Source organism: Pleurodeles waltl, chromosome 6, assembly GCF_031143425.1.
Source record: "Pleurodeles waltl isolate 20211129_DDA chromosome 6, aPleWal1.hap1.20221129, whole genome shotgun sequence".
NCBI classification, from domain to species: Eukaryota; Metazoa; Chordata; class Amphibia; order Caudata; family Salamandridae; genus Pleurodeles; species Pleurodeles waltl.
The window spans coordinates 1,513,637,546-1,513,660,864 of NC_090445.1; the positions used below are offsets into that span (position 1 = coordinate 1,513,637,546).

Below are 23,319 nucleotides of genomic sequence, written 5' to 3' on the forward strand. Positions count from 1 at the left end.
TTGGGAAGGTTACCCCTCCCAAGCAATGTAGCGCCTATTTCCAAAGGGAGAGGGTGTTACCGCCCTCTCCCAAAGGAAATCTTTTGTTCTGCCTTCTGGGCTTGAGCTGTTCTAGCAGCAGGAGGGCAGAAACCCGTCTGAGGGGTAGCAGCAGCTTGAGCTGCCTGGAAAACCCTGGAAGACAGTAGGAGCAATGCTGGGGGTCTTTAAGGAGCCCCCAGAGTGCAAGGACTCATACTTCAAATACTGGCAACAGTATTGAGGTATGATTCTGACATGTTTGATACCATACTGACTAGGTTCAGAGTTACCATTATGTAGCTAGACATAGGTGGTGACCTATGTCCAGTACACGCATAAAATGGCATCTCCGTAATCACGAAGTTCATGATAATGGTACTGGGTCCCCTCACACACCGGTACTTGCACCCTGCCCTCTGGGCTAGGAGGGCCTGCCATATGTGTGATTTACAGTGACCTGTTGTGTAAAAGGGTGCATGCACCCTTTCACGCAGGCTGCAATGGCATGCCTGCAGAACACTTTGCATGGGCTCACCTTGGATGACCTAATACATGCTGCAGCCCATGGGGATCCCCTGGCACCCCAATGGCCTGGGTACTATATACTAGAGACTTACATGGGGCCACCAATATGCCAAATGTGGAATGAAAATGGTCCAAATTGGTAGGGAGAGAGCATAATCACTGGGGTCTTAGTTAGCAGGCAGTCAGACACACTGACAACAGGCAAAAAATAGGGGTAACCATGGTATAAAGAGGCTACTTCACTACATTCGACAACAGCTACGTTGAAGAATGCTTAATCAACGAAACAGTCGATGGTGGCCACATCAATGACCCCGACGAAGGCTACATAGCAGCAGTCTACACCAAGTCATACAAGACCAGTCTGTTTACATATCAACAAGAATGAATGAAACCCACAAATCATACCAGATGTCACCAAACAAGGTTTTACTTTTGCCGCCTGTCTGACATCTCGAATTAGGAGGTTGGATGTGATAAGATGATGGACCCTTTGGGGGGAGTTTCAAGAGCAATATTCATACAATACCTACAAAGAGCAGTCATATCAAGACCCAATGATGCAGGTCCCTACAGCTATGGTATTAGATCTGTGCAAGATGATTATTTAGTAAGGATGATTTCCGGAATGCAAAAATCCACACCAGCAGCAACAGTTTGCACCAAAACCCTCTGCTATTCCGCCCCCCGTTTCCTAGGCTGGTAGAACAAGAAAGAAGCCCAACTATACAGCCACACGCTATACCTCAGCCACAGCAGCTGGACCCATTACTATCTGTATATGATATACCACTAAGCGGTTATATCGTGCAGAGTCCAGAGATTCCCCCAGAAGTGTACAAGGCTCAGTGTAAACCCAAAGTGCTCTATTTGTGGTGGTGTGGTCGAGCAGCCTTAGGTCTAATACAGAGGAGTGTAAGACAGTTGTTATATATACAGTGATTAATAAATGACACAGGACTCAAAAAGGAGACCTGTACCAATTTTAGAAAAATAAGTTTCTTTCAAGATTTATTTTAAGAGCAAGAAAGACCTAAAAACGTAAGTACGTTTTTCAAGAAAAAATAATTTTCGCCTAAAAAGGTGGACACTTAATGCAATTTTTAGTCCAGCAATGTTAACCTATGAAAGGAAACAAGAATGCAGTTGTAGAAGGCTGGCTCAGTTTAGGGTGCACATCTATGGTGTGGCAACCAATACGGAGTCCTGGCGAAACCCTTAGTGATAGTGAAAAGGTGCCCAGATAGCTGAAGCTCTCCAAGGGTAGCTGAGGCAAGCAGCAAATGCTTATCCAGGAGGAATGTAAAGCACTTGCAGTACCACAGTAGTCAGGCAATTAGTTTGTCACAAGAAAGAACTACACATGTTGTAAAATTTAGGATACTTTATTACATCAATACTACCAAACTCACTATTGGTTATTTCCCTTTGGAGATACTACATACAATTATACACATAAAATAAGCAGCAAAAATAGGTTAGAAATATACAGGCCCCTAGGGCAGGGCCAGACCATACACTGAAAGTGTAGTGATTAGCTAGGGGCTGGAGCAAGACAGAAACACCCTCTGTAAGTACAGTAGGTGACCCCAGCAACCAGGAGTAAGTCAGTTACTCACCCAGTTGTCCCATAGGCTAACACACAAAGTAGTGGTTGGAGTTTGTGGAATTCAGGACCTTTCCCAGTGGACCCAGAGAATACAAGCTGGCAAGAGGATGGATGGAGAGTGCCCCTACCCCAGGATACCCAGAAGACAGGAAGCACTAAACCAGGAACCCAGATGCAGAGGGTAGAAGGGACTCTCCCAGAAGACTGGATGCCTCAGATTGTCCGTCTGCTGTCACAACCCGTGGCCCAGCCAAGTGGATCACAGGGACAGATTCCAGATGTGGCGGGCCTGCAAAGGAAGGGTACAGAGTCTGGCACCCAAGGAGGCAACGGGGTCTAGGAGTCACCTACCAGCTGTGCCTCGACGGTCTCCGGAATGCAGGAGGGTCAGTGACCAGCCAGGTCACCAACAAACACTGGCAAGTGCAAATGGCAGCAGAAGAGAAGTTTGCAAAGTTGCAGGGACCACCAAGGTGCAGGAGACTCTACTCAGGAGGGGAAGTCAGAGCTGGCCCTCAGCACGCAGAAAGGACAAGAGAAGTCAATGGAACCCCCATGAGTGGCCCACTGGCACCAGATACGGAGTCTCAAGGAGACCTTACCAGCCCAGCAAAGCAGAAGTCCCACCTCGCAGGACTTGCAGGATAGGAGCTGATCTTTGGTTTGCAGAGTGCTGGGCCTTCTTGGAGGTGAAAGATCTCCCGGAGGAAGAGCCAACAAGCCTTGGCAAATGCAACAGTTGCAGTGCACAGGAGTGCCAGTCTAGTGGCAGGAGCAAGGACTTAGTCTCCCAACTTAGATAGAAGACGAGTAAGACGTAGAGGAAGCCACAGACTTACCACCTTTGAAGCACTATCTTCGGATATCAAGAGACATCAGACCCCACCAACCGTAGTTGCAGGGGAGTGATTCCTTCGCCTTAATGGAGATTCCTTCTTGTTTCCTGGTGCAGAGTCCTTGTGTCCCTGGAGGATGCATAGAAGTCCTTGTGACCCTGGAGGATACACAGCCTTGGATGTTGCAGGATTCTTGCAGGATCCGGAGAATCAATGTTGCAGTGGGAGCCTTCCCACCAGAAGCAGACTTGTTAAGTTCCATGTGAACACCAGCAGCAGTTTCAGAGGCCAGGGGGAGAAGATGTCTTGCAGAGAGTTCTTCCTAGAGTCTTGCTTGATTAATCTGAGGACCCACCTGCGAGGAGCCCTTAAATAACTCAAAGTGGGGTGGTCACTCTCTGCAGTGACCTACCTATCAGAGGGGTGTCAGGGACGTCACCTGCCTGGCGTAACCAACCAGAAGCTCCCATGTGCCTCTGCCTCTGGGTGAGCCAATTGTTGAAGCAATATTACAGTTTAGGGAAAGAACACTGGAGCTGGGACCTGGTTAGCAGGATCCCAGCGCACACGCGGTCAAGTTAGCATCAGATATCAGGCAAAAAGCGAGGGGATACGCATGCCAAAAGGGGCACTTTCCTACAACTGTGGGTTTCTGGTGCAGTGAATGGTCTGGTGGTGGCTTTCCTGTTCCTCGGAGGAGAGTTCTTTGTTCTTTCAAGTTTTTTTTTTTTTTTTTTTTTTTTTTTTTTTTTTTTTTTTTTTTGGGGGGGGGACAGGTCTGTGGTCTATGGGAGATCTTGGTCTTTGCCAAAGGCAGGCCGTCCTCACAAGGCTTTGGAGGTTGCTGGGCTGCAGGGCAGGTCGTCTTTTGATACAGAATCGTCGAGAGCTGCAGAAAGGCTGGTAGGGCTGGGGCCAAGTCACTTGGTGTCTGGAACCTTCTCTGCTGGTGCGTCTCTAGTGTCCAGATCTTCTTAGGTCATCAGGAATTTGGTGTCTGGATCTGGTGTAGCCTCCTAAATGATAGATTTAGGGGTGTTACAGGGGAGTAACCGGTAGCGACCAATGGGTACTTTCCCCAGGGTTCCTACACCCACTTTTATGCCACCGTCCGGCGGGGGCATAGTCCTAGCCCTGATTAGTAAAGTCTTCAAGATGGTGGGCACTGAAAAATGCCTCCAGCGCCTATGGGGTAGAGTTGGCGAAGATGGACACAGCTCCTATTCTCACTTGGTTTCTCTGCCGGTTCTCCAACCAAAAGTGGGAGTTTAAACCGGGTCTGGCCATCTGCTGCTAGCAGCAGAGGCTGGAGTCTCATTACAAAAGGTGTCAGGCCTTTGAAGCTTTCCTTTGAGCACTGTGCCTTTCTGGCGAGTGGAGGTGTGACACCTCTGTAGGAAGCTGTCACTGTATATACTAATCAAAATGAGATAGTGTGCGCAGAGTCCATGGGTGCCCCAGAGGCTAAATAGAGGCTAAAGTAGATAATACGAATGCTCTCTTTTGTGGTAGTTGGTCGAGCAGTTAGGTTTATCAGAGGGTAGTGCAAAGCATTTGTTGTACACACGCAGTCAAGAACTGAGGCACACATTCAATGACTAACTCCAGGCCAATGTATTTACATGGGAAAATATATTTGTTACTTTATTTCTAGAACTCAAAATTTTTCGTTGCAGGTAAGTACAGGTGTAAGCATGTATCAAGCATATGTATCAAATGTACTGTTTCTAAGTTTGACAAATGATCCGTTTACATGCAAGTAACATGTTTTACTTTCAAAAGTTGACACTGCAGTTTTCAGAACAGTCCTGGGCTCAGGGTTCTAAGTTCAGTTTTGAGGTAAGTACTCGACTTACAGTACCAGACTCTGGGGGTTAGTATGTCTATTGGTCAAGGTTCAAGATGACCCCAAACATATACCACCAGCAACACAGGCCGTCCTGGTGCACAGGTCAAAGTTAGGGCTGGATTTAGAACAGGATCCTCTGGAGACTGGGGGCACTCGGAAACAGATCTGCTGGAAGACCTGGGGGTGGGGTTTAAGTGCGCACTGGGAGTAGAGGACCACAAGTTAGCACCAAACACACTGCCTCAGCAGCACAGTGGCTTCCAGGTGCAAACTTAGCTTCGCACTCCCACTGCTTTTCAATAGGGGCACCCCAACGATGCTGCAGGCTGGGCTCAGCTGTTCAGACTTTAAGCCTGAAGTACAACAGGCAGTCTTGAGCATGCCCTTCGATAAAGAGCACCTCTTTCACCCACAAGTTTACACCATGCATGAAAAGCTCAATGTAAGGAAATGCCTCCTTGGCATGGTTGCCCCCTGACTTTTTGCCTTTGCTGATGCTATGTTTACAATTGAAAGTGTGCTGAGGCCTGCTAACCAGGCCCCAGCACCAGTGTTCTTTCCCTAACCTGTACTTTTGTATCCACAATTGGCAGACCCTGGCATCCAGATAAGTCCCTTGTAACTGGTACTTCTAGTACCAAGGGCCCTGATGCCAAGGAAGGTCTCTAAGGGCTGCAGCATGTCTTATGCCACCCTGGAGACCTCTCACTCAGCACAGACACACTGCTTGCCAGCTTGTGTGTGCTAGTGAGAACAAAACGAGTAAGTCGACATGGCACTCCCCTCAGGGTGCCATGCCAGCCTCTCACTGCCTATGCAGTATAGGTAAGACACCCCTCTAGCAGGCCTTACAGCCCTAAGGCAGGGTGCACTATACCATAGGTGAGGGTACCAGTGCATGAGCATGGTACCCCTACAGTGTCTAAACAAAACCTTAGACATTGTAAGTGCAGGGTAGCCATAAGAGTATATGGTCTGGGAGTCTGTCAAACACGAACTCCACAGCACCATAATGGCTACACTGAAAACTGGGAAGTTTGGTATCAAACTTCTCAGCACAATAAATGCACACTGATGCCAGTGTACATTTTATTGTAAAATACACCCCAGAGGGCACCTTAGAGGTGCCCCCTGAAACTTAACCGACTATCTGTGTAGGCTGACTAGTTTTAGCAGCCTGCCACAAACCGAGACATGTTGCTGGCCCCATGGGGAGAGTGCCTTTGTCACTCTGAGGCCAGTAACAAAGCCTGCACTGGGTGGAGATGCTAACACCTCCCCCAGGCAGGAATTGTCACACCTGGCGGTGAGCCTCAAAGGCTCACCTCCTTTGTGCCAACCCAGCAGGACACTCCAGCTAGTGGAGTTGCCCGCCCCCTCCGGCCAGGCCCCACTTTTGGCGGCAAGGCCGGAGAAGATAATGAGAAAAACAAGGAGGAGTCACTGACCAGTCAGGACAGCCCCTAAGGTGTCCTGAGCTGAGGTGACTCTAACTTTTAGAAATCCTCCATCTTGCAGATGGAGGATTCCCCCAATAGGGTTAGGATTGTGACACCCTCCCCTTGGGAGGAGGCACAAAGAGGGTGTACCCACCCTCAGGGCTAGTAGCCATTGGCTACTAACCCCCCAGACCTAAACACGCCCTTAAATTTAGTATTTAAGGGCTACCCTGAACCCTAGAAAATTAGATTCCTGCAACTACAAGAAGCGTGAGACTTGCAACACTGCACCCGGCGACCCCGACTCGGCTGGTGGCGATCCAACACCTCAGGAGGGACCCCAGGACTACTCTGATACTGTGAGTACCAAAACCTGTCCCCCCTGAGCCCCCACAGCGCCGCCTGCAGAGGGAATCCCGAGGCTTCCCCTGACCGCGACTCTTTGAACCTAAAGTCCCGACGCCTGGGAGAGACCCTGCACCCGCAGCCCCCAGGACCTGAAGGACCGGACTTTCACTGGAGAAGTGACCCCCAGGAGTCCCTCTCCCTTGCCCAAGTGGAGGTTTCCCCGAGGAACCCCCCCCTTGCCTGCCTGCAGCGCTGAAGAGATCCCGAGATCTCTCATAGACTAACATTGCGAACCCGACGCCTGTTTCTACACTGCACCCGGCCGCCCCCGCGCCGCTGAGGGTGAAATTTCTGTGTGGACTTGTGTCCCCCCCGGTGCCCTACAAAACCCCCCTGGTCTGCCCTCCGAAGACGCGGGTACTTACCTGCAAGCAGACCGGAACCGGGGCACCCCCTTCTCTCCATTCTAGCCTATGTGTTTTGGGCACCACTTTGAACTCTGCACCTGACCGGCCCTGAGCTGCTGGTGTGGTGACTTTGGGGTTGCTCTGAACCCCCAACGGTGGGCTACCTTGGACCAAGAACTGAACCCTGTAAGTGTCTTACTTACCTGGTAAAACTAACAAAAACTTACCTCCCCCAGGAACTGTGAAAATTGCACTAAGTGTCCACTTTTAAAACAGCTATTGGTCAATAACTTGTAAAGTATACATGCAATTTTTATGATTTGAAGTTCCTAAAGTACTTACCTGCAATACCTTTCGAATGAGATATTACATGTAGAATTTGAACCTGTGGTTCTTAAAATAAACTAAGAAAAGATATTTTTCTATATAAAAACCTATTGGCTGGATTTGTCTCTGAGTGTGTGTACCTCATTTATTGTCTATGTGTATGTACAACAAATGCTTAACACTACTCCTTGGATAAGCCTACTGCTCGACCACACTACCACAAAATAGAGCATTAGTATTATCTATTTTTACCACTATTTTACCTCTAAGGGGAACCCTTGGACTCTGTGCATGCTATTCCTTACTTTGAAATAGCACATACAGAGCCAACTTCCTACACTCAACAAAGATAATCAGACTGCCAAAGCTATAAGAGCACTCCAAGCTAATACACACCAAGGTACTGTTTGTCGCCCAAGGTTCACAAGAGGAATTCTGTCATCCTTTTGTAGACCATTCCTCCACACAAACAACGGCCAGCTCTCAATAATATTTCAGAGGCTATTATAGAGGTTGCAATAGAGGAAACAATAGCAAAGACAGAGGAAGGCCATCTACTTCTAGAAGTTCCTCATCCACTACCAAACTGTAGGAAAATACCCTAATTCTTGGCACAGTTACCCTCATTTTCTACCTTTTGTCATTGTGTTTGACTGTGTCTACTGGGATCCTGCTGACCAGGACCCCAGTAGTTTTGCTGTAAACTGTACCTTTTTTCTTCCCACAATTGGCATACTGGTCCCCCCATGTAAGTCCTTAGTATATGGTACCTAGGGCATTGGGGTTCCAAGGGATCCCTATGGACTGTAGCAGTTATTCTGCCACCCCTAGGGAGCCCTTGCAAAGGGTTCTGCAGGCCAGCCATTGCAGTCTGCGTGAAACTGGTGCCTGCACCAGTTTTCACTACAGGTCACTGCACCAGGTCACTGTAAGTCACCCATATGGTAGGCCCTCTCAGCCCAGAGGGCGGGTGCAGGTACCTGTATGTGAAGGGCACCCACTGCACTAGCAGATGTGCCCCCACAAACTTCAGATCCATTTTCCTGCACGTTGTGAGTGCGGGGATGCCATTTTACATATGTACTGGGCATAGTTTACCACCTATGTCCAGCTACATAATGGTATCTCTGAACCTGGGCATGTTTGAAATCAAACATGTTGGAATCATACCCCAATACTGTTATAAGTATTGGAAGTATGATTCCATGCACTTTGGGGGCTATTTAGAAGACCCCAGCATTGCTACCACTAGTCTTACAGGGTTTACTGGGCAGCTCAGCAGCTGCTACCCCTCAGACAGGTTTTCTGCCCTCCTGCTGCTTGATCTGATCAAGCCCAGGAAGGCAGAACAATGGATTTCCTTTGGGAGAGGGAGTTAAAACCCTCTTCCTTTGAAAATAGGTGTGGCTGGCTTGGGAGGGTTAGCCTCCCCAAGCCAGTGGTTTGCTTTGAAGGGCACTTTTGGTGCCCTCCATGCATAAACCACTCCACACCAGTCCAGGGACCCCCAGTCCCTCCTCTGGCACGAAACTGGACAATGAAAAGGGGAGTTGACCACTCTGTTCATCACCATCCCAGTGGTGGTGCTCAGAGCTGCTCCAGAGAGTCCCAGGTTTCTGCCATCTTGTTTCCAAGGTTGGCAGGGAACTCTGTGAGCATCTGAGTGGCCCGGCCACCCAGGTGATGTCAGAGCCCTCTCGTGATAGGTGGTCACCTGGTTAGGTGACCAATCCCGGTTTCAGGGCTATTTAGGGTGTATTGGGTGGGGTCCTCATATTTGGCTTGCAAGACTCCAGCAGGATTCCTCTGCAACCTCCACTTTGACTTCTGGCCACTGGAACAGCGACTGGACCCCACAGAACCCGACAACGCTGCAATCAACGAAGAAGACTCTTCTGGAACTTTGTTTCCACGACTCCTGCTAGCATTGCAACATTTTTCCAGCTGTGCATCCTCAGAAGACAGCAATTCTTCAGCCTGCACAAGAAGCAGAAGGAGGAATCTCACTTGGAGTGAAGGAGGCACCTGCAACCGCAGACACCTACAGCAAGCGATGACCGGCTGCGTGGATCTCCCTTCATCATGAGCTGCATGGATCCTCCATCACAGGTGGTGGTCCGGAGTAGTCCTCTTGGTCCTCTCTGCCAGTTGTCCTACTTCAGTGGAGGTAAGCCTTTGCTTTCCCCACGCACAACAGTACCCCCGTGCACCTTGTCTTTTGCAGCTTCCAAGGCTTGTTGGCATCTTCTCCAAGGGATCTTCAGGCAATGTGCAGTTCCATCCCCCAGCACTCCTTCCTGCAAAGCACAACCTCCTGCGTGGGCTTCTTCTGCGACCCTGTCCTGTTTGACTCCTGCGGGTACTGCCTCTGCTCCTGTATACTCTGCGACGCTGCCCTCCTCCTCCTCCTCCCCCCCCCTGGGTTAAGTCCTCCTGGGCCTAGCTGGTCCCCGGCAGCACCGCTTTTCTGCTAACCGCAAGTTTGCCTTTGCCAAGGCTTGTTGGTGGAATTCCTGCACAGACACCAGTCTGCAATCTTCACTCCAGTGTGGGGCATCTTCTGCATCCATCAGGAACTCTTCTCCGGCTCCAGTGCTGCAGTGCTGACCTGTTTTCTTTCACTGTTGACCAACTCCTGCAAGTACAGATGGGTGGGTAGTAGCTCCTACTCCTCCTGGACTCCAGTGAGACTCTTAGACTTAGCCCCTTCTCTCCAAAGGTCCTCTTCTCCTGGAATCCACCACTGGTTTCTTGCAGTCTTCTCTAGGTGTCTTCTTTTTCTTCTTTTCCTCCTTTTCCTCCTTTTTGGTTGTTTGGTGAAATTCCAGTGATTTACTCCTGCTTTCCAGGTCGCTTGAGGGCTACTGTATTACTTACCTCTGTGGTTTTCGAGTACTCCCAGCTCCCCTCTACACATTCCATTTACCTAGGTGGAGGGGTCCTGTGACGCATTCCATTTTTTTGAGCATATGGTTTGTGCTCCCCCTGGGGTCACTAGTGGTTATTGCTATTTGCACTGTGTTCTAATATTTTCTATGCCTAATTCTGACTACTAGTGTATATATTTAACATATTATTTACCTCCTATTGGAGGGTTGCCCTTCTAGTATTTTGTGGTATTGTGTACCAAAAATGAAATATCTTTATTTTTGTACAACTGAGTGTTTTCTTTCATGTGTGAGAGTGATGCGTGACTACAGTGGTATTGCATGAGCTTTGCATGCCTCCTAGATAAGCCTTGGCTGCTCATCCACAGCTACCTCTAGAGAGCCTGGCTTCTAGACGCTGCCTACACTTTACTAAGAGGGGATACTTGGATCTGGTATAAAGTGTAAGTACCTTGGGGTTCCCACCACACACCAGGCCAGATTCCAACACAAACAATGACTGTCCTACCACCACAGGGCTACCCGAGGAAAGGAAAAGCCTGGTTTAATGAGGAGTGTAGGAAATTTAAGTCCTGGGTTAGAAAAGGGGAGAAAAGTCTCAGATGGGGATATGATTGGGCGAGTCATAATGGCCTCCAGAATTTGAATAAGGTATAAATAAACATAGTACAAAATCAGAAGAGGGTAAATAAGTATGTGTCGGGGGGAACCTACTGGAAGCAATAGAAACAAAAAATGAAAAAAGGTTCTAGAAGCTTGTACAGGGCAGGTCTGGAAAAATGCATGGGTCTATGAAGTGTGTTGTGGATGAAGTCACCTGGTCACAATATTTACAGAAGATATACAGTGATGGGTTATAGGAGGCATTAAGGTCAAAACCCCACGAATGGTGGTAGATGAAGACATCCGATTCCTATTATCAGTAGCTCACATCAAACACACTATATTAGAATTGGTACTGACTAGGGCAGCTGGCCCAGATAATCTTCCGGCTATTATTATGAAGATAAGATCTGATTGGTGGGCGGATTCTTTGGCCGGATGGTCCATAATATATTGGACTCGGGCAGCTCCCAGAAAATTGGAGGGGTGCAGTTGTGAGACCGATTTCTAAAAGGAGGAGCAAAAAGACCCAAAAAATTATAGGCTGATCAATTTGTTAAATGTCGGGGGAAAACTTTTCTCAAAAATCATTTTGGGGACACTCAAGGAATGGGCCGAACTGAAATATATCGTCCCCTCAGAGCAGGGTGGTTGTAAGGAGGGCTGTAGGAAGTTGGCTCTGTATGCACTATTTCAAAGTAAGGAATAGTATGCACAGAGTCCAAGGGTTCCCCTTAGAGGTAAGATAGTGGCAAAAAGAGATAATAATAATGCTCTATTTTGTGGTAGTGTGGTCGAGCAGGCGGCTTATCAAAGGAGTAGTGTTAAGCGTTTGTTGTACACACACAAGCAATAAATGAGGAACACACACTCAGAGACAATTCCAGGTCAATAGGTTTTTGTATAGAAAAATATATTTTCTTAGTTTATTTTAAGAACCACAGGTTCAAGATTTACATGTAATACTTTAAATGAAAGGTATTGCAGGTAGGTACTTTAGGAACTTTGAATTAGCAAAATAGCATATACAGTTTTCACATAAATCACGTATAGCTATTTTAAAACTAGACAGTACAATTTTCAACAGTTCCTAGGGGGAGTAAGAGTTTTAGTTTTTGTAGGTAAGTAAACCACCTACGGGGTTCAAGTTTGGGTCCAAGGTAGCCCACCGTTGGGGGTTCAGAGCAACCCCAAAGTTACCACACCAGCAGCTCAGGGCCGGTCAGGTGCAGAGGTCAAAGTGGGGCCCAAAACGCATAGGCTTCAACGGAGAAGGGGGTGCCCCGGTTCCAGTCTGCCAGCAGGTAAGTACCCGCGTCTTCGGAGGGCAGACCAGGGGGGTTTTGTAGGGCACCGGGGGGGGACACAGGTCCACACAGAAAGTACACCCTCAGCAGCGCGGGGGGGCCGGGTGCAGTGTGCAAACAAGCGTCGGGTTTGCTATTGAAATGAATGGGAGACCAAGGGGTCTCTTCAGCGATGCAGGCAAGGGGGGGGGGGGCTCCTCGGGGTCCCCACCACCTGGGCAAGGGAGAGGGCCTCCTGGGGGTCACTCCTGCACTGGAGTTCGGATCCTTCAGGTCCTGGGGCTGCGGGTGCAGAGTCTTTTCCAGGCGTCTGGATCTGAGGAGCAGGCAGTCGCGGTCAGGGGGAGCCTCGGGATTACCTCTGCAGGTGTCGCTGTGGGGGCTCAGGGGGGACAACTCTGGCTACTCACGGTCTCGCAGTCGCCGGGGAGTCCTCCCTGAAGTGATTGTTCTCCACAAGTCGAGCCGGGGGCGTCGGGTGCAGAGTAGCAAGTCTCACGCTTCCGGCGGGAAACGCAAGTTGTTTCAAAGTTGCTGCTTTGTTTCAAAGTTGCAGTCTTTGGTGAACAGGGCCGCTGTCCTCGGGAGTTCTTGGTCCTTCTAGAGCAGGGCAGTCCTCTGAGGCTTCAGAGGTCGCTGGTCCCTGGGGAAAGCGTCGCTGGAGCAGTGTCTTTAGAAGGGGGGAGACAGGCCGGTAGAGCTGGGGCCAAAGCAGTTGGTGTCTCCGTCTTCTCTGCAGGGTTTTTCAGCTTAGCAGTCCTCTTCTTCTTAGGTTGCAGGAATCTGTCTTCCTCGGTTCTGGGAGCCCCTAAATACTCAATTTAAGGGTGTGTTTAGGTCTGGGAGGGCAGTAGCCAATAGCTACTGTCCTTGAGGGTGGCTACACCCTCTTTGTGCCTCCTCCCTGAGGGGAGGGGGGCACATCCCTATTCCTATTGGGGGAATCCTCCATCTGCAAGATGGAGGATTTCTAAAAGTCAGAGTCACCTCAGCTCAGGACACCTTAGGGGCTGTCCTGACTGGCCAGTGACTCCTCCTTGTTTTTCTCATTTTCTCTCCTGGACTTGCCGCCAAAAGTGGGGGCTGTGTCCAGGGGGCGGACATCTCCACTAGCTGGAGTGCCCTGGGGCATTGTAACACGAAGCCTGAGCCTTTGAGGCTCACTGCTAGGTGTTAAAGTTCCTGCAGGGGGGAGGTGTTAAGCATCTCCACCCAGAGCAGGCTTTTGTTTCTGTCCTCAGAGAGCACAAAGGCCCTCACCACATGTGGTCAGAAACTCGTCTCTCAGCAGCAGGCTGGCACAGACCAGTCCGTCCTGCACTGAACAATTGGGTAAAATACAGGGGGTATCTCTAAGATGCCCTCTGTGTGCATTTTTTTAATAAATCCAACACTGGCATCAGTGTGGGTTTATTATTCTGAGAAATTTGATACCAAACTTCCCAGTATTCAGTGTAGCCATTATGGAGCTGTGGAGTTCGTTTTTGACAGACTCCCAGACCATATTCTCTTATGGCTACCCTGCACTTACAATGTCTAAGGTTTTGCTTAGACACTGTAGGGGCAGAGTGCTCATGCACCTATGCCCTCACCTGTGGTATAGTGCACCCTGCCTTAGGGCTGTAAGGCCTGCTAGAGGGGTGATTTACCTATGCCACAGGCAGTGTGAGGTTGGCATGGCACTCTGAGGGGGAGTGCCATGTCGACGTAGTCATTTTCTCCCCACCAGCACACACAAGCTGGCAAGCAGTGTGTCTGTGCTGAGTGAGGGGTCCCTAGGGTGGCATAAGACATGCTGCAGCCCTTAGAGACCTTCCCTGGCATCAGGGCCCTTGGTACCAGGGGGTACCAGTTACAAGGGACTTACCTGGGTGCCAGGGTTGTGCCAATTGTGGAGACAACGGTACATTTTAGGTGAAAGAACACTGGTGCTGGGGCCTGGTTAGCAGGGTCCCAGCACACTTCTCAGTCAAGTCAGCATCCGTATCAGGCAAAACGTGGGGGATAACTGCAACAGGGAGCCATTTCTTTACAAGGGCCGTTCAACTATTGATGATTGTTTTTCCCTTTAGACTATTGTGCGAAAGTTGATAGTTCAAGGGGGTAGGTTATTTTGTTGTTTTGTCAATTTCAGTGGTGCTTTTGTTCTGGTGGACCGTAAGTGTTCATGGGAAACACTGACTAGTGTATTCCAAAGAGCTTGCTGAGGTTAATTCAAGAATTGCATACCAATAATTGGGCCCAGGTTATTATAGATGCGAAGGAGCCTGACGACAGAAAATTGTGATTAATAATGGGTTGCGTGTTGGCCCCTTTACTCCTTTCTTTGTTTATTGCTGATTTGCCAGCGGCATTAGTGGTGGGAAGGTGGGACAGTCCCAAAATGGATGGGAATATTGTGGCATGTCTTTTTTATGGTGATAATCTGGTGATTATAGATCAAACTGAGTTAAGTTTGCAAACCTGGATGCATTTGCCAAGTAAAAAAAGAGATTTAGTTGGCATTTAAGTGGTAGAAAGCTGGAACGGGTAAAGAAATATAAGTATTTAGGGGTCTGGTTTGAGGCATCCTTGAGATAAGTGGTGCATAATCAGCAAAAGTGCTCGCCTCAAAGTGGCCTGAAAAAATGTAATAGGGACTATGGAGAGATATCCCATAGACCACTATGATACCGTCATAATTTTTTATATGGTGCTGAGCTGCCGTGTGGCTATGTTTAAAACAATTGGGACAGGGACGAAAGACAGGCTGTGAGATTGGAAACGGGCATGGTGGCATGGGATATATTGGTACAAGCAGCCCTAATTTGATTCTGGCTATGGGTGAGGGCGGGGAAGGGCAAAAGATTGCTCTCTGGTGCTGGAATATGAGAGTGAAAAGTGAATGGAAATGGGCTAAGCGGGTAGGGAAAACATTGGAGTATATTTGTGGTAATATGAAAGTGAAGCTGGACCCGGAGGACCTAAATATAGAGGTTTCCAGAATCCGTCCGGTACAGATGAAAGAGCACTGCATTATCTGGGCATTAAACAGTGCCGCAAATTCTTTAAAAACAAAACTAAACTTGTCCAAAGGTGTGACCAGCTTCTAGATGCATTTGTACTTCCAAGGAAGGAGCGAGCCTTGTCAAGGTCCAGCATAGCCAGATGAGTCTCAGCAGCTATAGCTTTCTTTCACGAAAAGGCAGGAAGAAAACTTGGCTCCGAAATTAGATCCCACATGATTAGAAGTATGTCAATCTCTGCAGGATTGTTTACTGGGGGTATCATTGACAGAGTGGCAGCGTGAACAATTCCGCATACGTTCACTAGGCATTACTGTTTAGATGCTACTTCCAACTAAGATGCGTCTGTGGGACAAGTGGTTCTACGTAACTTATTTCAATGAGGTGAGCCACGCTTACTTTGTTTTTTACTAAGATTCAATACTGGAGAAAAACCTGTGCACTGTGGTTCTCCAGTATTGATATCGTTCATATTTTTACATGACTCTCCCACCTCCCTTTTGTGAGACTCACCACATTGAATACCTCATTTACTTCCTTTAGAGACATGACTTAACAGTTCTTTAATCATCAGAATTTTATCGGATTGGCTGGACTTTGGTTCTTCCTAAAATGAGATGAATTTGCTTACAGTGTCACTCCTGTGGACTTTACTGTGTGATGTTTGGCCTTCTGCTACTTATTATAATTACCCCAGGACTCCCACCTCAGGAATGGGGGAAGATTCAAGCTTGTGAATCCATGAAAGTTAACAATACTGGAGAACCACATAGTACAGGTAAGTAACGTGTTTCTTCTCCATTTGTTTCAAGACCATTTAGGTGTTGTCTACAAACTAGAATACACCACCAACCAGGGCGTTGTTGTGCAAGGGGTTCCATCACAGCTGCTAATTCAGGATATTCTGAGCTTTGTTTCCCTTGAACATTTTGCCAATATTTCAATTATTTACTTGTCTGAAGGGTTATTCACCTGTGAACCAAATAGTCTTGCTGTCAAGACAGCTTCTGGTCATGTGCCTACAGCTTGTGACTGTAACATATTAGTGGTGATGTTTAATTTAAATCTCTATAGAGCAACTGATGTGACCTGTTTCCTCATACACACTGGCCGCTGCTTCCTTGTGTTTGTCTTCAGAGACGAAAACAGTATAGTTTTTAAATTTCCATTTGCTTCCCATAAATATCGTACAGGTCTTTGTGCTGTCCTGCTACCTGCATTTCTTTGTCACTCATCTAATAATTTATTATAACTATTTTGTGATACCACCTATTGTTTATTCTGGATGGCAATATCTTTTCTTATAAGTGCTCTTAATTATAGTGTCTCATCTGCAGTGTTGGCTGATGCCTTTGCATACCTGTAGAGGTGGTCTTTTAAGCCACTGGCTCAGTATCCTTACTTTGGCTGCCTTCAGTAGTTCTCCTTCCTCCAGTATTGTGACTTCCGGCAGGCTTTTATTTTTCCCTTAGGCTGCTAAAGCTCACTAGAAAAGGGCAGGAAAAAGTGAATAAGGTACTAATTTAACATTGTAAATGCCAAAGATACTGTCATGGGCCTTTGATGTCCTTCATCATCTTCTGATGTTTCTACATTTTCTGCAACAGACTTCAAGTTGCATTTATTATTATTACTGTGATTATTGTTATTAACAGTAGTAGTAGCATTACTGCAACAATTTCTTTGGAGGATGTCCTTCTGCTGCAGCTCAATATTTTGATTACTTGCTTAATACATATTTTTTAAAAGGTAGCTTCTGATTCGCCTAATTCTTATATAGCTCCGTGACTCAACATTTTCTGCTTGACGCTGTGAGTGTTTTCAGTGAATCTCTTGAGGCTGAAAAATTGTTTTGGAATGGTTAATAGGGAGAAGAAAGCTGTGCAATCCTTTAAGAAAAACCTTTATATTTCGTCACTTAAAACTTTGACTTTGAATGTTTAAAATCAGAAAAGGGAAAAATTACATTTTACTTACGATTTGCCTTAGTTTGCAAAGTCTTGAGACTGCAGTATTACTAGCATCTTATGTCCGAGATAATGTTTGCATGGATCTTTTGAGTTCACCGAGTCTTGTTCTCTGAGGAACATGCTAGTTAACACAGTGTGGTACCAGAGTATCAGATGACATAAATATTGTCTTAGTTTTTATATACATATCAGTTGGAGACAATAGGACCTGCTATTTATGCCAGACAATATTTTTAATTACGATTTTATTAAATACAGCCTTTTTCCAGGCTTGAAATATCAGACAAAGAAGTCTGAAGATGGCACTGAGTCATAGGCTATTTATTGTATTCTAGGAGGCCTGAAGAGATGTGCCCTCAAATGCGATTTCTTTACATTTTCTTTTAAATAATGGGGGAAATTTTAAAATGCAACCACTAGATATGATCTTTCATTTTGGAGTCTCTATTATTGTGGGTAAATATGCTTTCCTTGTGTATCTTTTTAATTCTAGATAATTGCTTGTATTTCGATATTGTAGTCAGTCCAACTGAGTTTGACGCTTGTTCTCTTTCCACAGGGTGACGATGATCTAAAAGACACTGGCTTCCATCTCACCACCACAAACCAGGGAGCTTCAGCTGCTGGGCCGGGGTTTAGCCTCAAGTTTTAAATTGAGACCATCTTCCCAACCCAGAGAACCATATTAACCCTCCCTGAGACCACCCTCTGCTGTTGGCTAGTGGGGAAGCCTTGGAGTCTGCTTCAGCTACAAATGTGCTGTAGGCTGCTGGACATTGGCTTCTGATTTCACCCAAAAAAACATCTTTCATTGCTCCAAGAACATTCCGCCAGTTGGTGTCAGCCACTACTTTTCCACAGGAGCAGCGGGAGAGTGAGGCTATTTATTCAGACAAAGCATACACTTTGGCACTCAGAATCTCTTCTTGGCCTTCTGAACTCTGATAAGGTGATTCTGAGGATATTCTGGACTTAGATTTTATTATTTTTGTTCATGTATATATGTAGAGATATTGACTTATTGGTGGGCAAATCCCGTCTCTCCTCATAGACAGGTGTTCCATTCTAGCCGGCTTTGCACTAAAAGTTGGGTGTGTTCTTTTTATTTTATAAAGGAGATGTTTTGGCGAACATTTTTTCCTGGAATTAAACTTGTATTTTTCTCAGGTATAAGAGTTCTCTCTTTCAAAAATGTTAAATATTGCATATAAATATATATATGTTATATATATTTTATGTACATCAGAAACTGAATTTTTTATGGCGGTTATGTTGTTCAAAACATCCTGCATCCTCCTAAATTATCCCAATATGAATAATGGATTTTCATTTTTCCATTGACTACCATTTCCATGGCCAGGGAGTTTCAGTATTGTTTGAAGTAAATATGTTAATGCTTCTCATTTAAATGATTTTCTACATGCTTTTCCATACCCACTGTTTGCTGATGAGGTGGATTCAAAGCTGCCTTCTGCCTGGAACAAGGCCTTGAAAGACACACTTTAACAGTAGTTAAATGTCATGTTTGCAAACTGACATTTCCATAGATTTTTGCTGTTCACAAATTTCTCATGAAGTCATGTGTGACTTTGTTTTTATGCACATTTTATGAAGTTAAAGGCCTCTTCTGATAAACTAAACTAATGCCAGAGCTTTTTCCTTAACATCCACTTTCCACCATTGTTTTTGCAACAGACATTTGTCCTGGTTGTTTTCCCATGTTTATCCGGCTTTGTAGCTGTAATGTACTGTCAGGAAATGGTTGGGGAAAAGCCACTGTTCATAAGGCGTTCCAGCTTGAGCTCAACTTTGCTGTAATTTTCTTTTATTTAGCAAAGTCATCGCTATTTTGATGTGATCTATGAATCAGTTGTCACCTGCTACTGGTTGGTGTTCTTTAATCTTGACCTAGGATGCAGGATGTTTCAAAGAATTAGGGAGTCCCAATAGCATGATCTGCCAATGGAAACCATGTATGCCATAATCTCATTTGCCTTGCTTCTTCAAATTGTAACTACTGACTATAGTTTCTAGTCTTTGCTTCCTCTCTCGGGAAGATTTTGGAAGACAAGTGTTCTTTCTAGAAACTATGAGACTTGTAATTGTGGCACTGTTTTCAGCTCTAGTCTTCCCAAAGTTAATTGTCAAGATTTGAGTTTTGTCTAGAAAGTACTTTCAGTTTGATACCTACTAGTCACCCACTACTTGATAAAAAGAAAGTAGTAGTATTTCATATTAATGTCCCTTTCTCTGCTTTTAGAAACAGAGACTTCGTACATGTGCTTGAGTTGTACAAGATCTTAAGATTCCATTAACTATTTGCAAGCTGGAGATATAATTTAAGATGGCCTTGCATACATTTATTTTGAAAAGTTTCCTTTGATAACAAAGGACATTTATATTTGGCCTGAAGCACCAAAGTAGTTGGTTTTGTTCATTTTTATGTACAGATGCAGGTAACATCCTCAGGACAGTAGTAGTTCAGTTCGACAGTCCTGTGCTTTGTGAAGAGAAGCAGTGGTGTGACATCAGACCCATGTAACTGCCACCAAAGTTTTACAGTTTGGTCAAAGATTGCTTCCTACATGCTCTAGTAATCGTGAATCTTTGTGAGAACTGTTTCTGCCTCTTCTCTCTCATCCACAGTAATCATGGTAATAATCTCTCTCCTAATCGGTACTCTCTCTGACTAGAAACACTGCGTTAAGTCTGAGACCCTATCAGCTCATGCTACAGTATTTGCTCTATTTACCTATATTTGCTCTGATGTGGACAGAAATTTCTGCTGAAGGATACAAATATGTTGTACCTTGTCTAATTTCCCTTTTACAGGTCTTCTAAAACATACAACAAAAGCTTTTATTTTGGAGTGTCTATACCATTACATGAGATCATATTTTAAAATTTCCTCAGAGAGTTCTCTACTGCATTAAAAATAAAGCTAATCTCACTCATTGACTCACAGCACGCACATGCTCTGCGACAACCTTCAGGTCAAAAGCAGATATAGTTGTATTTTGGATTTTCTTTTTACAATTAGATGGCCTTCCTTGGCGTTTGTTTATTACTTTTAAATTCTTGTCCTCTACTCTTGTTTCCCTGGTCACTCCCTTCAAAATGTGCTGTAAAATGTGAACACTCACAAACTATTTAGTGCAAGCAATTGTGTAAATTTCAATGTGGAAACATTTTAAAACAGAGTAAAATATTCTTGAAATAAAACTAAAGATCTGGACTTATTTTTGTGACCTCTGGTGCAGTTTTGCGTGGATAGGAAAGGGTGATGATTTTGTATATTCATAACTGTAGAAAATTATACTTGCAGCATCATTTTGTATTTTGACGTGGAAGACCTGTGCGCACACAACAGTTCCGTATACTAGGCGACTCTTGGAATGTCGCAGCTGGACTATATTGTAAAGACTTTGGGATCAGAATGCATTCATAATGTGGTGGAATCTGAAGGCTAAAAGTAACTTCCTGAGTTCGGTGAAGCACCCCCCCCTTGACCTTGTATTAACCATTTTAAAACGGGGAGGAAGTATTCAGGGCATTAAAACCTCAGCTACATTTTTGGAGTACGTATGTTGTAGATTCGTTTGCTGTTTCCATTCAGAAGTCTATTTAGTGTTGTATTTATTTATTTATATATTAAGTACTCCAATGGCCAGAAGAAACGTTTCGGCCACAGTGCCATTAAAGTAAGAGAAAGATTAATATGTCGTAGAGCAAAAGTGATCGGACACAAAGTAAAGGATAGGACAACACACAGTGTAAGTAAGGTGAATAGTCTTAAGTTGCGTGAGGGAGTGCTGTTCATTTTTTAAAGAATTCGTTTATAACAAGAATGCTTCTGGATGCTCAGTTGTTTGACAGATATGTTTTCATTATTGTCTTGGAACTGTTTAGTTATGAGGTGTAAGGAAATGCCTCCTTGGCATGGTTGCCCCCTGACTTTTTGCCTTTGCTGATGCTATGTTTACAATTGAAAGTGTGCTGAGGCCTGCTAACCAGGCCCCAGCACCAGTGTTCTTTCCCTAACCTGTACTTTTGTATCCACAATTGGCAGACCCTGGCATCCAGATAAGTCCCTTGTAACTGGTACTTCTAGTACCAAGGGCCCTGATGCCAAGGAAGGTCTCTAAGGGCTGCAGCATGTCTTATGCCACCCTGGAGACCTCTCACTCAGCACAGACACCCTGCTTGCCAGCTTGTGTGTGCTAGTGAGGACAAAACGAGTAAGTCGACATGGCACTCCCCTCAGGGTGCCATGCCACCCCCCCAGGCAGGAGCTGTGACACCTGGCGGTGAGCCTCAAAGGCTCACCCCTTTGTCTCAGCCCAGCAGGGCACTCCAGCTTAGTGGAGTTGCCCGCCCCCTCCGGCCACGGCCCCCACTTTTGGCGGCAAGGCTGGAGGGAACAAAGAAAGCAACAAGGAGGAGTCACTGGTCAGTCAGGACAGCCCCTAAGGTGTCCTGAGCTGAAGTGACTCTAACTTTTAGAAATCCTCCATCTTGCAGATGGAGGATTCCCCCAATAGGGTTAGGATTGTGACCCCCCTCCCCTTGGGAGGAGGCACAAAGAGGGTGTACCCACCCTCAGGGCTAGTAGCCATTGGCTACTAACCCCCCAGACCTAAACACGCCCTTAAATTTAGTATTTAAGGGCTACCCTGAACCCTAGAAAATTAGATTCCTGCAACTACAAGAAGAAGGACTGCCTAGCTGAAAACCCCTGCAGAGGAAGACCAGAAGACGACAACTGCCTTGGCTCCAGAAACTCACCGGCCTGTCTCCTGCCTTCCAAAGATCCTGCTCCAGCGACGCCTTCCAAAGGGACCAGCGACCTCGACATCCTCTGAGGACTGCCCCTGCTTCGAAAAGACAAGAAACTCCCGAGGACAGCGGACCTGCTCCAAGAAAGGCTGCAACTTTGTTTCCAGCAGCCTTGAAAGAACCCTGCAAGCTCCCCGCAAGAAGCGTGAGACTTGCAACACTGCACCCGGCGACCCCGACTCGGCTGGTGGAGATCCAACACCTCAGGAGGGACCCCAGGACTACTCTGATACTGTGAGTACCAAAACCTGTCCCCCCTGAGCCCCCACAGCGCCGCCTGCAGAGGGAATCCCGAGGCTTCCCTGACCGCGACTCTTTGAATCCAAAGTCCCGACGCCTGGGAGAGACCCTGCACCCGCAGCCCCCAGGACCTGAAGGACCGGACTTTCACTGGAGAAGTGACCCCCAGGAGTCCCTCTCCCTTGCCCAAGTGGAGGTTTCCCCGAGGAACCCCCCCCTTGCCTGCCTGCAGCGCTGAAGAGATCCCGAGATCTCTCATAGACTAACATTGCGAACCAGACGCTTGTTTCTACACTGCACCCGGCCGCCCCCGCGCTGCTGAGGGTGAAATTTCTGTGTGGGCTTGTGTCCCCCCCGGTGCCCTACAAAACCCCCCTGGTCTGCCCTCCGAAGACGCGGGTACTTACCTGCAAGCAGACCGGAACCGGGGCACCCCCTTCTCCCCATTCTAGCCTATGTGTTTTGGGCACCACTTTGAACTCTGCACCTGACCGGCCCTGAGCTGCTGGTGTGGTGACTTTGGGGTTGCTCTGAACCCCCAACGGTGGGCTACCTTGGACCAAGAACTGAACCCTGTAAGTGTCTTACTTACCTGGTAAAACTAACAAATACTTACCTCCCCTAGGAACTGTGAAAATTGCACTGTGTCCACTTTTAAAACAGCTATTTGTCAATAACTTGAAAAGTATACATGCAATTTTTATGATTTAAAGTTCCTAATGTACTTACCTGCAATACCTTTCAAACAAGATATTACATGTTAAATTTGAACCTGTGGTTCTTAAAATAAACTAAGAAAAGATATTTTTCTATACAAAAACCTATTGGCTGGATTTGTCTCTGAGTGTGTGTACCTCATTTATTGTCTATGTGTATGTACAACAAATGCTTAACACTACTCCTTGGATAAGCCTACTGCTCGACCACACTACCACAAAATAGAGCATTAGTATTATCTATTTTTACCTCTAAGGGGAACCCTTGGACTCTGTGCATGCTATTCCTTACTTTGAAATAGCACATACAGAGCCAACTTCCTACATGAGGTGTTTCTTCTGGATTTGGGGTTGCTGGTTTTCACCAATGCTGCTCCTAACATTGACAGTCGT

At 46.4% G+C, this 23,319-nt stretch overlaps 1 protein-coding gene across 11 annotated transcripts in view; it reads left to right on the forward strand.

Annotated features, from left to right (window-relative positions):
• The window catches only part of LOC138301017 (cyclin-dependent kinase 11B-like), a 634,168-nt gene extending 613,796 nt beyond the window's left edge, over positions 1-20,372 (forward strand). For all 11 annotated transcript variants that reach the window (XM_069241025.1, XM_069241026.1, XM_069241031.1 and 8 more), the window contains one exon: positions 17,694-20,372. In XM_069241025.1, the coding sequence (XP_069097126.1) occupies positions 17,694-17,786 (93 nt within the window). In that variant the 3' untranslated portion in view covers positions 17,787-20,372. The remainder of the gene's footprint in view (positions 1-17,693) is intronic.
• Positions 20,373-23,319: the final 2,947 nt, after the last annotated feature.